The following is a 13,041-nucleotide window of genomic DNA, read 5'->3' as shown; positions in this document are numbered from 1 at the left end:
TTGCTGAAAGAGAGAAATAAAGCCTGGGCTCTTGTCAGGCGTAATGTAAGTCTTGTCACTGGCTTACCTTCAGGCGCCTTAGAAATAAATGCACAGCCACAATAAGGAGAGCTAAAGCTAATTATTATTTGCTTCAAATTCCTATTCAAATCCGTCAAAATTTTGGAAGGTAGTGAATTCTCTGAGCTGTAAGTCTTCACTCTCATTTCCTCCTCTCACTTCAGCTGATGAATGCTCAATATCAGATCAAAGAGAGACTTGTGTTGCTTTTAATAAACATTCTTTAGCTGCTGGCAACCTCTTTGGAGAAACTTATACAGGACCCCCTCTACCTACTTCTCTTGACTCTCAGGCAATTATGTGAAATTATTAAATTATGCGACTCCTTTACACAAAAGCAGTGAAATGGCTATGCTTAACAAGTATAGGCCTATCTCTATATTACCATGCCTGGCAAAAATACTAGAATCTCTGGTAAATGACCAACTTAAATCATTTATTTCAGCACATTGTATTTTAAGTACTCACCAATTTGTTTTTAGAGAAAAGCACAGCACTTTTACTACTGCCGCTCTTGTTTTAAATGACATCATTTCAACTTTGGATAATAAGAAACACTGTGCAGGTTTTTAATTGACCTTTCTAAAGCATTTGATACAGTTGATCATGCTTCATAATATTGTTTTTGATGAAGTTGCATGTAATTGGTTCCAGAGTTATCTCAGTGTGTAGCAATAGGATCTGTTAAATCCTGTTCTGATTAGACTTTATATAAATGATTTTGTTCCTGCTATAACTGGATATAATATTAATCTTTATGTTTATGATACTATTTTGTATTGCACTGTGGACACTGTACAGTCTGCTGTACTATCTCTCCAGCACTGTTTTGCTGATTTAGAGGTTGCACTAAAAATTCTTAAGTTAACGCAGACAATTTTATGTTTTTTTGCCTGTCCAATTGTTTTTCACTAGAGCCAAAAATATTAATTTGGATAACCACATCATCACAACTAAAAGTAGCACCACTACTGAAAGAGTCATGGTATACAAATACCTTGGCATTTGGATTGATGAGAAGAAACACAATCAAATTTGGTGAGTCAACTAAGGCACAAGATTGGCTTTTTCTTTAGGAATAAATCCTGCTTCCTGCTGCATTGCAAGTTTTTTTAATCAGTTTTAGACTATGGTGACATCTTGTACAGGCATGCTTCGGCTGCGATTTTAAAGCCCCTTGATGCTGTCTACCATTCTGCACTCAGGTTCAATACTGGTGATGCTTATATAACATTTATCATTGCATCCTGTACAAAAAGATTGGGTGGTCCTCTCTCTGTGAGAGGTGGGATTTGCATATATATTTGTTTATTTAAAAGGGCCTTATTGGAAAGCTGCCTTCTTACATTACTTCCATGCTAGTTTGGTCCACTGGACCACATTACACTAGGACTAATGACTGACTTATGACTGACTTATGCTCCATGTCCCTCATGTTCATACAGAGCTGGGAAGAACTGCTTTTGTCTTCTTTGCACCATCAACCTGGATCACACCACAAAGCAAAGTTTGTTTTAATTGACTGTCTTCTTTCTTGCTCAACGTCATTGTAAATGAGGGCTTCATCCTCAACAATTTTCAAGTTTAAATTAAGACAAATAAAATTATCTTCTGTCATTTGATAAATGTATATTTGGTACTATTTTTATTTTTTATATTTAAAGATGATTTTGCTCCTGATTGGAGATGAAATCGCAATTTTGTTGTGAGACAATGATGTAATATCTTGAATCGTCTTTTGCTGTTTTGTTAACAAACCTTTATAGAGAATGATTATACTTTATGTGTAGTCTTCTTATTTTTAATATGATTTTGACACTTGTTTTTGATACTTTTGTTTATGTGTCAATACTTTGAACTTGGCACCAGGTATTTTGTGTATGGGAATAATCTGCTGAACCACCACTGAAGACAATCAAGAGGATTCAAAAGAACTAAGAGAGAGAGAAAGATGAGTTGGGTGGAATATGTCTGTGTGTTTGTGTGTGTTTGTGTTGGTGGGGCCTGATGACAGTGACGAATGGAAAACCCTTCAGGGCTCATTTACTCTTTCTCTGCACCCTCAGGATGAAGGTGTGTATGTGAAAGAGGTGCTGACATGTCTGGCCATTTAATTCCCTCCCTTGTTCATCCATCCCCTCCTCCTCTTTCCTTTTTTATACTTTTCATCGTCATTTACTCTGTCATTCTCTACCTCTCTCCCTCCAACCACCACTCTATCATTCAATCCACATGAATGAGCGTTTGCGAGAGAAACACACCCTAAAGGTCCATCTCCCCTTCTTTACCAATGACTCCTGGCTCTTTTTTGTTGGCTCTATTCATTTACCCATTCGCTCATCCTCCTGCTCCTGCTTTAAATCCCCCTCTCCACCTCAAATTTTCCTTTCTCTAGCACTCCCTTTTACCTTTTACCTTTTACTCTTTCAACACAAGTATGAAAAACTTGCACTTTGCTATTTGCATGATATTTCAAACCAAACGGACACCCTCTTTGACAAATATTGATTTCATTAATCAAGTGAACTCTTTTTGAACAGTGAACTCTTTGTATGAAGGCAGAATCTGCCACCTGGCTTGGACTTGTAGCTTTTGGTTTCCTCTCCATTCATAGTGCAAGCTCAGTTGGCAGACTCACAATGATATGTTTTTTTATGATATGTCTTTATTTGTTCTTTTTAAAACTTGTGATTAATATTATCAAAAGGTATGTTGCTTTGTAATGCAGCTAGATCTAAAACTGGCAGTGAAATGGAATGAGGGGCATGAAAACTAGAGGCTAGAGAAAACAGGGGAAATGAATGAGTAGAGAAGAGGACATGAGAGTTTGAGCAATGAAAGGAAAGCAGCAATTAGAAGATACAAAGGAGCTCAGAAGAGATGGATATAAAGCTGAAGTATTACCATTTGTGTAAGGGTTCGCCACCTTTTTGTTGGTCATTACTCTGGCTGTGGCATTGTTGACCTGCCAGCAGACAAGAAAGAGGTTAATGTGAGGGCAGATACACAACAACAACACACACACACACACACACACACACACACACACACACACACACACACATACACACGCACACACAAACAGCAACCCAGTCTCACATCAAAATGTGTAATAACAGTAATAACCTCAGTGTACTCTCAATTCAGTATTTACAACTTCCAATTCTAGGAAAAACACTAATATTATAAAAACTACAATTCCTTAGAGGCACACCACACAGCTTGATACAAATCAGCACCACAATTGTAGTTCTTCCAGTTTGCAAAGTAGGGTTGGTATGGTCAAAAAACCAGTATGTCTACTGAATATATCAAATATCTTGTACAGCTGAACTAGCAATTACACTGCATCTAAATGAAGAGGAAGAAAAAGTAAAGAAAAAGAAAAAGTAAAGATGTTGGTTTATTTCAGATATAACTTTATTTCTCAGAATCGAAGGAGAAATAATTAAAACTGATGACCTATCTTATTGTTGAGTTATCAAGGACACTTTCATGTTTTTGTGTTGAAAAATGTTATAGACATCATTAAAAGAAAGCCTTAACACAGTGACAGTAAGGAAAATATTTCTGGGTGGCACGTCCTCCGGTTAGCCAATCACAAAGCTTCAAATTCTGGATTTCAAATTCAATTCATCTGGAGCGCTCTAAAATCTACATTTTTTATTGAAAGAACATCATCAAACAGTTACATAAAATAAAACAAATAACATAACAGCTCAGATAACTACACAATGCAAAGACAATGATGCAAACAACATGCAACTATGTGGTTTCAGTGATAGCAGTATCCATGGCAACCACTATAGTATTGATAGAGAACCTCAAAAAGTCTTCGCAATAACGGACAAACTAAATATCCATTACATTCATTGAACAAAGATTATGAAAATAAAATGCACATTTCTCACTATAGCTAAGTGTTATCAAAATGCATTTTAATGCCGAAACCATCTTAAATTATTGCATTTCCCACTGAGAATAAATAAAATAATTTTTTCTTTTGGTTTTCTCAGACAGAAACTTGACAGTCACGTGACGTGTATGCAGGCCGATAGAAAACAGTAGGCCAAAAAAAAAAGAGGCATCTCACAGTTTTAAAGCCATTATTGTGAAACTAATAGGTTTCTCACTGTGGACCAACATAGGTATTACACATTTTGATGTGAGACTGGGTTGCAAACAAACACGCAAAAACTTTGGACACTGTGGATAATCCACATCATAACCACTCTGCATGCCATACTGGTATTTTATCATTTCCATAAGTGAGGCTACATGCAGTGAGTAAAAGATCTGATGTTGAAATACATTCAACCACATCAGAGAATAAGTGAGGGAATATTAAAAAAAAAAGTAAAAACTGGATTGAATGCACATGGATATTGAAATCTTACAAAAGTTTTAAATGATGACCTTTTTGGATGTCTTCTTGTTTCACAATTTCTCAGAATAATCAAGAATAGAGGTAGTGATAACACTTACATCCTGTCTGCTCTATTCAACATTGTACTGTACTGCACATGGCTTTCCACCTTTCCTGGTGAGCCTGATTTAGTGTTTTGGAGGTGTAAAACTGTCTAGACTTGAGGTTAAAATTGGGCTACATTTGTCTGATGTAGTGACATCTTGTTGACGTTGTCTTTAGGAGGTGGATTTGCAAACCCACAGATACAGTGAGGGCTGCAAAATTCATGTGCAGCCACTGTTAAGTTATTTTAAAAGCAATGTCTCTTCATGATGGCTTTTTTAAGATAGATGGTTTGCCATCTTAATAGTTAGACATGAAGCTTGGGTTACACTTTACAGGTTCTTTATCTCTTAATAATTGCACAATATGGACCCATAACTCATTTTTACCCAGGGCCACATTTTTACCTGACCCCAAGCATGTTGAGTTAAAACCTGCAGGCAACCTTGTCTCTCTTAGAAATTACATTCATATACTTTTAATTTTGCAACACCAAATATGTTTTAGAGGAAACATAATGCAGTCTGGATAATATTTAACATCATAATGAGGAAACATTGTTAAGCAACATATATGACAAGTTGCAAAAATGTTAATATGTCAGTATTTCCTTTATTTTCCAATAATATCCGCTCTTGCAATATAATATCTATTCAACTAAAGCTCTTGGTCAAAGTCACGTTCCACTCAAAAAATGATTTTGATTTTTGTTCCTTCACTGTAATGTTTGAGCTTCACTGTGCAGAATGATGTATGTGCAGAATTTGTTTTCACATTCATCTGCTGAGGGGTGAAAGTCTCTTACCTTAAATGTCAGTTTAAGATGTGTACATGTGAGCATGATTGTGACATCACAACTAATTTGGAGCCTATCATTGTCCAGTATGCAACTTAGACAAATGCAATGTGGAAACTTGAAGTCTCCGGTGCACATACGACGAGAATGGCCTTTTCAGTGAAATAGGAGAGATCTTGTGTCCAGCAGTGCAACTTTGAAACAAAAAATATTTCTAGTATTTTTATGTGGCTTTAAAGGTTCTGTATATAGAAATTGGAAATTCCTTCTCATTAGTGACATCTGTGGCCTTTAAATGAGCTGCAGTCAATCATCCCGGTGCTCGAGTGCTCATGCTCACTTGCTCGGCGCAAGACTATGGCAGGTGATGTCTTTTTTACATAGGTGATGTCACATTTTTACAATTACATAAAAGATCTCTAACGTTGTGTTTTGCACCCTGTTTCAGCAAAGCATCTTTCACTCCCAGTGAGTCAGCCCGCAAACCGCCAACTTTTTTTTTTTTACCAACTGTGTTTACTAAACATCATTAGACTCAGTGAGCTATGGCCAGGGAGCAACGCACTGTGGGCGGGGAGCAACGCGCTGTGGTCAGGGAGCAACTGGCACTGTAGTTTTGTTGTGAAATGTGTGCTTATTATGACTTTTGGACTACCAGCAGGAAAAATAAAAGGGGTAAGATATGTTCTGCTTTTGCTGTGGAACTTGTTTTTTTCTGCTCCTTTATTGAGGAAATAATGTTGCTTTAGCTGTGTGTGCTTGGGAGCGGGCAACTTGTCATTGTGGGGGTGTTTTGTTATGAAATGTGTAGTGGTTGACGGAGGCAGCTAACTTTCTCCTTAGCTGGAGATCTAATATTTGCGAGGTGTTTAACTGGGATAGCACCATTTCTGTTGCGCTGTTGTGTCGTTATGCTGGTCATTTGTTGACGTTAGTAGGAGAGAGAGAGGCAAGGCACTCAGCAGCGTGCAAAAATGTCACTTCTGTTGGAATTTCGTGGAAGATTCGGCCTGGGTCTTTCATATAGAAATCAGTCCACAGGCTGTTACAGACAACCAAAAAAGTTGATGAAGGTCTCATTTTTCACATTACATTACTACCCTCACTCATTGGCAATAAAAAACAATTAATACATTTAAAAATGGCTTCACAATTCTACATATAGAACCTTTAAACATGTCTGGAGGAGAGCTTCAAAGTTAGGGAAAGATGGTGGTCTAGGTTAAATACTGACAAATTCATAAGTGAGTTGAATCATGAGACAAAATTGGTAGGCCGTTTTTAAGTTTCTTCAAAAACTTAATTGGGAAAACAAAGTAAGATTGTTATGTAAACTTTTCTAGGGGACAAGGTTACTGCATGTGAGTTTAGTTTCCCAGATGAATAGTTGTCAAGGTTAAGAAAGTCCTGTAATAGAGTTAAAACATTATTATCTTAAAAGTTCCCTATTAGAAGAACTCTAGTCAGTTAAAATAGAAAAATGGAAACAGGAAATCAGAGTGAACAGACAGATGGGGGAGATTTTTCTCCTGATGCAAGTGAATGGTGACATCAAAATGTGACACTAACAGCTGAGGTTTAAGTTTTAACAAGATGTAAGGCACACTGGCAGACCACTGATCATCACTTGGAAGAAATTAATTGGAATAGTTTCTAACTCAAATAAGAAACACGGTGATCTCATGCACATGCCACAAACACACAACACAATCTCACAAATTCACCATTTGTGTCAAAAACACAGCAACACACTCACACACTGCTGGACGGGTCTATCTCTCTCTTTGTCACAGAACAGGGTTCAGCATGCAGCGTTCAGGGTGCAGCAGGCAGGTGGGAGAGAGGAGATGAATGGAGGAAGAGTGGGAATGTATTGCAGGAAATGTCAGGTAGGCAGAGAAAGGAAAGAGACAGTCAGGGGGAGGAGAAGGAAAATAAACAGGGTGGGGGTGGGAGGTGTAGGGCAGGAGGTAAGGAGACAAAAAGAAAGGCACCTCTATTTTTCGTCCTTCTACGATTGTACCATTTAGTTTCTCCCGTGCACGGTCAGCATCTGTACTTGTTTCAAATGTTACAAACCCAAAGCCCTGCAGTTGCCAGCAGGTGGGGTTGAGAGTCAAGAGACAAAGGATGGTAGTCCAGAAATGAAATGATGAAACAAATGGGGAAAAGAAGAAAGAAGAAAAAAGACACAAAGCACAGATGAGAGAGCTGCAGGTCAGGAGGAGGCCTAGACCTAGAAGCAGAAATCAGAGGGACATCAGGCTGGTAAGACAAAACACTACAAACAGGGCTGGAGTTACAGTAGGAAGGCTGGGAACACAGGACATCATGGAAAAGAACTCTGATTCTAAATTACCACCTTATCACTTTGTGTGTGTGTTTTTCGATTATCTGTTCCCCTTAGCCCCCCTGACTCTACTGCAAATGCACTTACAGAAACAACTGTATCTAATTGAATTAGCAGAGGGATTCAGCCTCCACACACAAAACGCAGTTTGGAACGTGTGTATGTTTACGTGTGTTGTGTGTGTGTGTGTGTGTGTGTGTGTGTATGTGTGTTTGTCTGTGTCTGTGTGTGCATATGTTTGTGTGTGTGTTGCTGTAGGGTGCAGTTGTTCTGCTGGTGCACAGAGGCCCTGTGGGAGAGCAGATAAGTGCCATACAATTACAATCTCTATGGCATCAGTCAACCGTGACTCTCTGAGCCCCAGGATGCAGCTCACTCATGAGACCCTGTCTGTGTCTCAGATTGTGCCTGGAGATGCAGCTCACTCAAACAGCCCATATGCGGTAAAACATGCCTCCAAACCCTAAACTGCAAAGCCTCGTCTATCTATGTCACTGAGTTAAAGCAGGCAGAGAGTAAGAGCTTTCTGCTATCATTGATCACTGCCTGGGAAGGGCTTTATGTTAAATGTTCCATTCTACCTGATCAGTGACATTGAACTTACTGCAGTTTAATTCATGAATTCTCAGTAATTTTACTTCATGAACTAAGAGACATATTAGAGCCATGGGTACCTTTTTATTCAGACTTAGTCCTATGGACAAATAAAATAAGATTTCTGTAGTCTTCTGCATCAAGACCTCTAAACTAAACAACACAGCAACCATAAAATAGGCAACAAAAATACCTAAGTTGTAAAATATTGCAGTTTTCCTTAAAGGTTTGTTTAAGTGTAGGGAACACAAAGTAGGAGGGAAAAATCATGGTTTGGGTAAAGAACTAGAGGTTGCTTGTCAGATAGGTTGCACCCAGGTAATGTCTACTGCTGAGACTAAAACCTGTGATTACACTGACGCCAAAGTGGAAGTGAAGCTCTTCTAATGGGCAGATGTTGGTTCCAGAAGACACACAAGCCTCTAGTTTCACAGTAGTAAAATGGTGACTGCAGATAACAATACAGTGGTGTGTGTTCTGGTCCACATCACCTGTCGGGGTATCGTTCTTGATGTGTTATGAATTGTTATGAATTTCTTTTATATGAAGAGACACACAGGCTGACAGTGGCTATAATATTATGATGAGAAAAATATTACTTTCTACTCTTGTGGATAAAGTCACAAGATATAAAATACTAATGACCGTGAAATATCATAGGGATATTTTAAAATATCATAGTGTTGTAAGAGTCTGTGCTTGTTGATAGCATTTTCTAACTGCATAATGTTCTCACTGTTCATGCAGTCCTGTTCAATCATATGACATCCCCTGCTCCTTTCACAGCAGAGAAATATCATAATAATAATAATAATAATAATGGCGTTCTAGTGTAATGCTTTGTCTATTTAATCTGGGGCCATAATCACAAACCATCCTAAGGCTAAAAGTAGTTCCTAACTGGCTGTGTTAAGAAAAACTACAAATAAGGGGCAAAACAAGAGTAATACCAAAAACATTTTAGTGCTAAAAGTAGCTCCTAAGTCTAAGAGAAGTTATAGGAAGTCAAGTGGACTCCTGAGTCACTGAGACCTGCTTACAACCAGTCAGCTGCTGCAGGTAATGATCCTCATTGCCTGAGTTTTGGAGATTATAACACACTTTTAAAAGCCTATTTAGATGGCAGTCGGATATTTAAGCCATTTGCCAGAATTATTCATCAAACTAAAAATGCTCTTTAGACTCCAATTTGTTCAACATTCCTTCAAGTGTACATTAAATAATCACCAACTGCAATGAAGAAATAAAGCTGATTTCATGGTCTTTGCTGGATTACCTGGTGAAATTGGTGCTATATAGAATTAACTCATCATCAAGATGAAGATTTACTTGGTCAGCTGTAAAAACATTTACATTTGGCAGATGCTTTAGTCTAAAGTGACATACAAATGAGGTACAATCCAAGCTACAGTAGATCATGGAGAAGCCTTTGAGAATAAGTGCCTCAACTGCCTACAACAAGTGTGGTCCCTGCTCCCACTGTTTCTGACCTGCTTTGTCATTGTTAAGTTATGGTGTGGAGGCAGAGACTGAACTCTCATTGTATATGCCTGGCAGACACGCCTGTTGCTCCTTTTAGCTTATGTATCCTAGGCCTGTCGTTGCCCTGTAATTCCTCTGCCAGATAATATGTGCAAATGGCACCCAGCGGCATGATCTTGTATGCATATACGGGATACACTGCATTCCGCTGGGCATAAATAACACATAGGCCTGCCCTTGAGAGGGGGAGCAGATAAAAAATACATTTAAAAGTGAGAAGTGGGAGAGAAATTAATCCTTCTGACATTTTGTTGCCACATATGGGTTCGTTCACAGCTCTTCACCCTAATACAAGTAGTCTCCTTTCTTTTATCATGTGTAAATAATTAGTGTTCTAGGGAAAGCGAGGCAACCAGACAAGCACTGAATGTAAACAAAACCTGTTAAAGCGGAAATATGAGTGCTTGCAGAAGGAAACGGTGTGTGGGTTTCCTGAAAGACAAGACAGGGACCTGACATCTGTCTTAGTACATGTCTGTGTTACCTTTTAATGATCATTCTATATCAAAACCTGGCTATCCCATTCACAAATACACTTTCATTTCATTGCTAAATTAAAATTACCTTCATGTTATCTACTATTAATACATAATTTATGTCATAAAGATGAAAAATATGCAGATTTGTGATAAATTAAACCAAAAAACTTTATGAAGTGTAGTGTATTCTTAGTAAGCAGCTGATCCATTCTGAGCCTCCAGAACAGCTTCACTGCTCCTTGTCATAGATTCTCCAAGTATGTGGAGCTCTACTGGAGAAATGGAACACCATTCTTCCAAAAGATATTCCCTCATTTGGTGTTCTGATGATGGTGGTGGAGAGTGCTGTCTAACATGTTGCTCCAAAATCTCCCTTAAGTGTTCAGTTGTGTTGAGAAAACTTTGGAAGATATCCACATGATTTGTCTATCTCAGAGTGCTGAAGCCTAATAATAGCTTCAACTGAAGTAATTTTTACACAAAATGAAAAAAAAAAAAAAAGGTTTTGCCCCCTATTTCATACGTTAGAGTTGCCTTAAGAACTATTTGTGGCCAGTATAAACAGGAGAAACTTATCTCTTTCAATGTACTGTACATATGGGCATGTGAGTATTAATTCATCTGTGAGAAACAGTAAGAATCATCCGTAGTGCCATCTAATCAAATGCAATCAACTATATAAACAAAAAGTAATGTAATGCATAATGTGATGCAACGCAGCATCACGGGCTGTAACATATTTATTTCACATATTTCTCCATGCATACATGAAGCAATATTTGTGTTTTAGAATGAATAGTATTCACACAGTTTTTGGTCTGACATTGCTTGTAGAACTTTTGTAATTAGAGGTAATGTTTTTTTTTCTTTCAATTAAAAAAAAAAAGGTTTATAAGATCATTGTTATACCTTTACTGCTGGTATCATCAGCTCCAAATAATAAATAACACAGTATTATAAACATGAAAGAAAAAAGAAAAGTAGTATATTATTAAATAGAATCAATAAATAAGGGCAATAGAGCAGATAGTGTTATTTGTCATTTTTTATGAAACAGACAGTGTCGATTCAGATGATATTATTTGGTATTAGAATATGTGGGAGCAATTCATTGTATGTCACAATGTATGTATGTCACAAAGTATGGCAGGCTTCTAAGGTGTAAGAGCTGCCTGGAAGGAAGTGTCACTGATAGGTTCGTATTTACTATTAGACACAGGAAAAGAGAGCTGTGACAGAGAGAAGAGTGGACTGTGAGAGAAAAGGAGGGCAGGGGACAAATACAATTGGCTGGAAAACCATATGTGCATGTGTGACAGAGTGTTCATGAATATATGATTACAGTTGCACTTACCTTGGAGCCTCGCTCGTTAAAAATAATCTCCACATCTAAAATCTTGCCAAATTGCTGTGGAAGACAAGGAGGGAGAAGGAGGGCAGAGGGTGAAGAGAAAAAACAGAAAACAGAAAAGGAGGAAATAATTAGAACAAGGCAAACTACACTGTTCTCTCTCCAACTCTAAAATAAAATTTAAAAAATTACAAAAAAAACCACTGCACAGCTCCATACTTGAACACCCTCCCCCTCACAACTTAAAAGGTCAAGCAGTCAATGCTTGGAATTAACAAACTCCTCTTCACCCAATGAGATTAATAAAATATCCATTTACTCTTAATGCCGTTTAATGCTGTGTTTGCTCTGTCGTGGTAATAAAGAGGTGTGTATGTGTGTGTATTGGGGACTAGGGCTATGCAGTTTTAATGAACATTATGGCGGTGGATGCAGATGCTATAGCAGTGCAACGCCTCAGCACACATCACTGATCTTAATGATGCCTATCATCTTGCTTTTCATCTACCCTCTCGATAAAAAAATGAGAGTATTTTTAGAGGAGGCAAAGGCTCTCTCTGTTAAAACAGGAAATGGCTCGTATTTTGGAGGGGTGTGAGGGGTGGGCTGAGAGTGAAGGGATAGTCCATCAGGGCTAATGATAAACCATATATTTGTTTATCTGCTCCCGATGCAGACCATCATAGTTATCACCTGCCAAACGTCTCGGTCCCAAGTCATTTGGTGCTTTTAGGTTCTCTCTGATCTAGCTCTTCATGGTCTTGATTTGTTCCATGCTTCATTTTAAGTGGCTAATTAGAGTGAGACTTGGTGCTAGTGGCCATGCCTCCCAGCATCCTAATTTGAGTGGTAAACACCCAAGCAGTGGCTGCTTGTTTTTAGCCTTGTCATGGGCTTGAATGTACAGTAGACATATGGGGATGTCACACATGACAGTCAACATGTACACCTCTGACACCATAGGGTTACTCCCTTACAACATTAACAGTATGTTTTCTTTAGACCTTCTATCTTCTTCTTAATATCAGATGTTTGACTGAAAGAAACTTTTTTTCTATTGTCTGCTTTAATGCAACTGACTATAAGCCCTACATGTAAACTAGCCCAACATGGGCCATGACCCATTGAGATACCTTATACATTTCCATCCCATCATGGTTGCTCAAGCTGCTATAGATGACACTGTACTGTACATTAATAAATCTTACACTGTCTAAACAGAAAGCATTTCATCTGCATTTTTCAGTTGTCTGTCTGATGTGCATCTGACATAATAGATACACTTCTATTTTAATCAATCCACATGGGCCATGGAAAAGTTTTCATTGCACTCACACTATATGGAAGTAACCCTGACCTAAAGTATATTTTTACGGTATTTATGCATATTTTTAAGGT

At 38.0% G+C, this 13,041-nt stretch overlaps 1 protein-coding gene across 2 annotated transcripts in view; it reads right to left on the bottom strand.

The window, feature by feature from the left end:
• The window catches only part of rbfox3a (RNA binding fox-1 homolog 3a), a 147,874-nt gene that overhangs the window by 54,933 nt on the left and 79,900 nt on the right, over positions 1–13,041 (bottom strand). The window contains exons 4-6 of one of the 2 annotated variants that reach the window (XM_067575749.1): positions 11,647–11,700; positions 7,322–7,414; positions 2,944–3,025 (exon numbers count right to left, since the gene is read on the bottom strand). In XM_067575749.1, the coding sequence (XP_067431850.1) occupies positions 2,944–3,025; positions 7,322–7,414; positions 11,647–11,700 (229 nt within the window). The remainder of the gene's footprint in view (positions 1–2,943; positions 3,026–7,321; positions 7,415–11,646; positions 11,701–13,041) is intronic. The other variant, XM_067575750.1, reaches the window with a different exon arrangement.

Source organism: Thunnus thynnus, chromosome 20 (assembly GCF_963924715.1).
Source record: "Thunnus thynnus chromosome 20, fThuThy2.1, whole genome shotgun sequence".
Taxonomy (NCBI): domain Eukaryota; kingdom Metazoa; phylum Chordata; class Actinopteri; order Scombriformes; family Scombridae; genus Thunnus; species Thunnus thynnus.
This window is presented reverse-complemented; position numbering and strand designations above follow the sequence as displayed.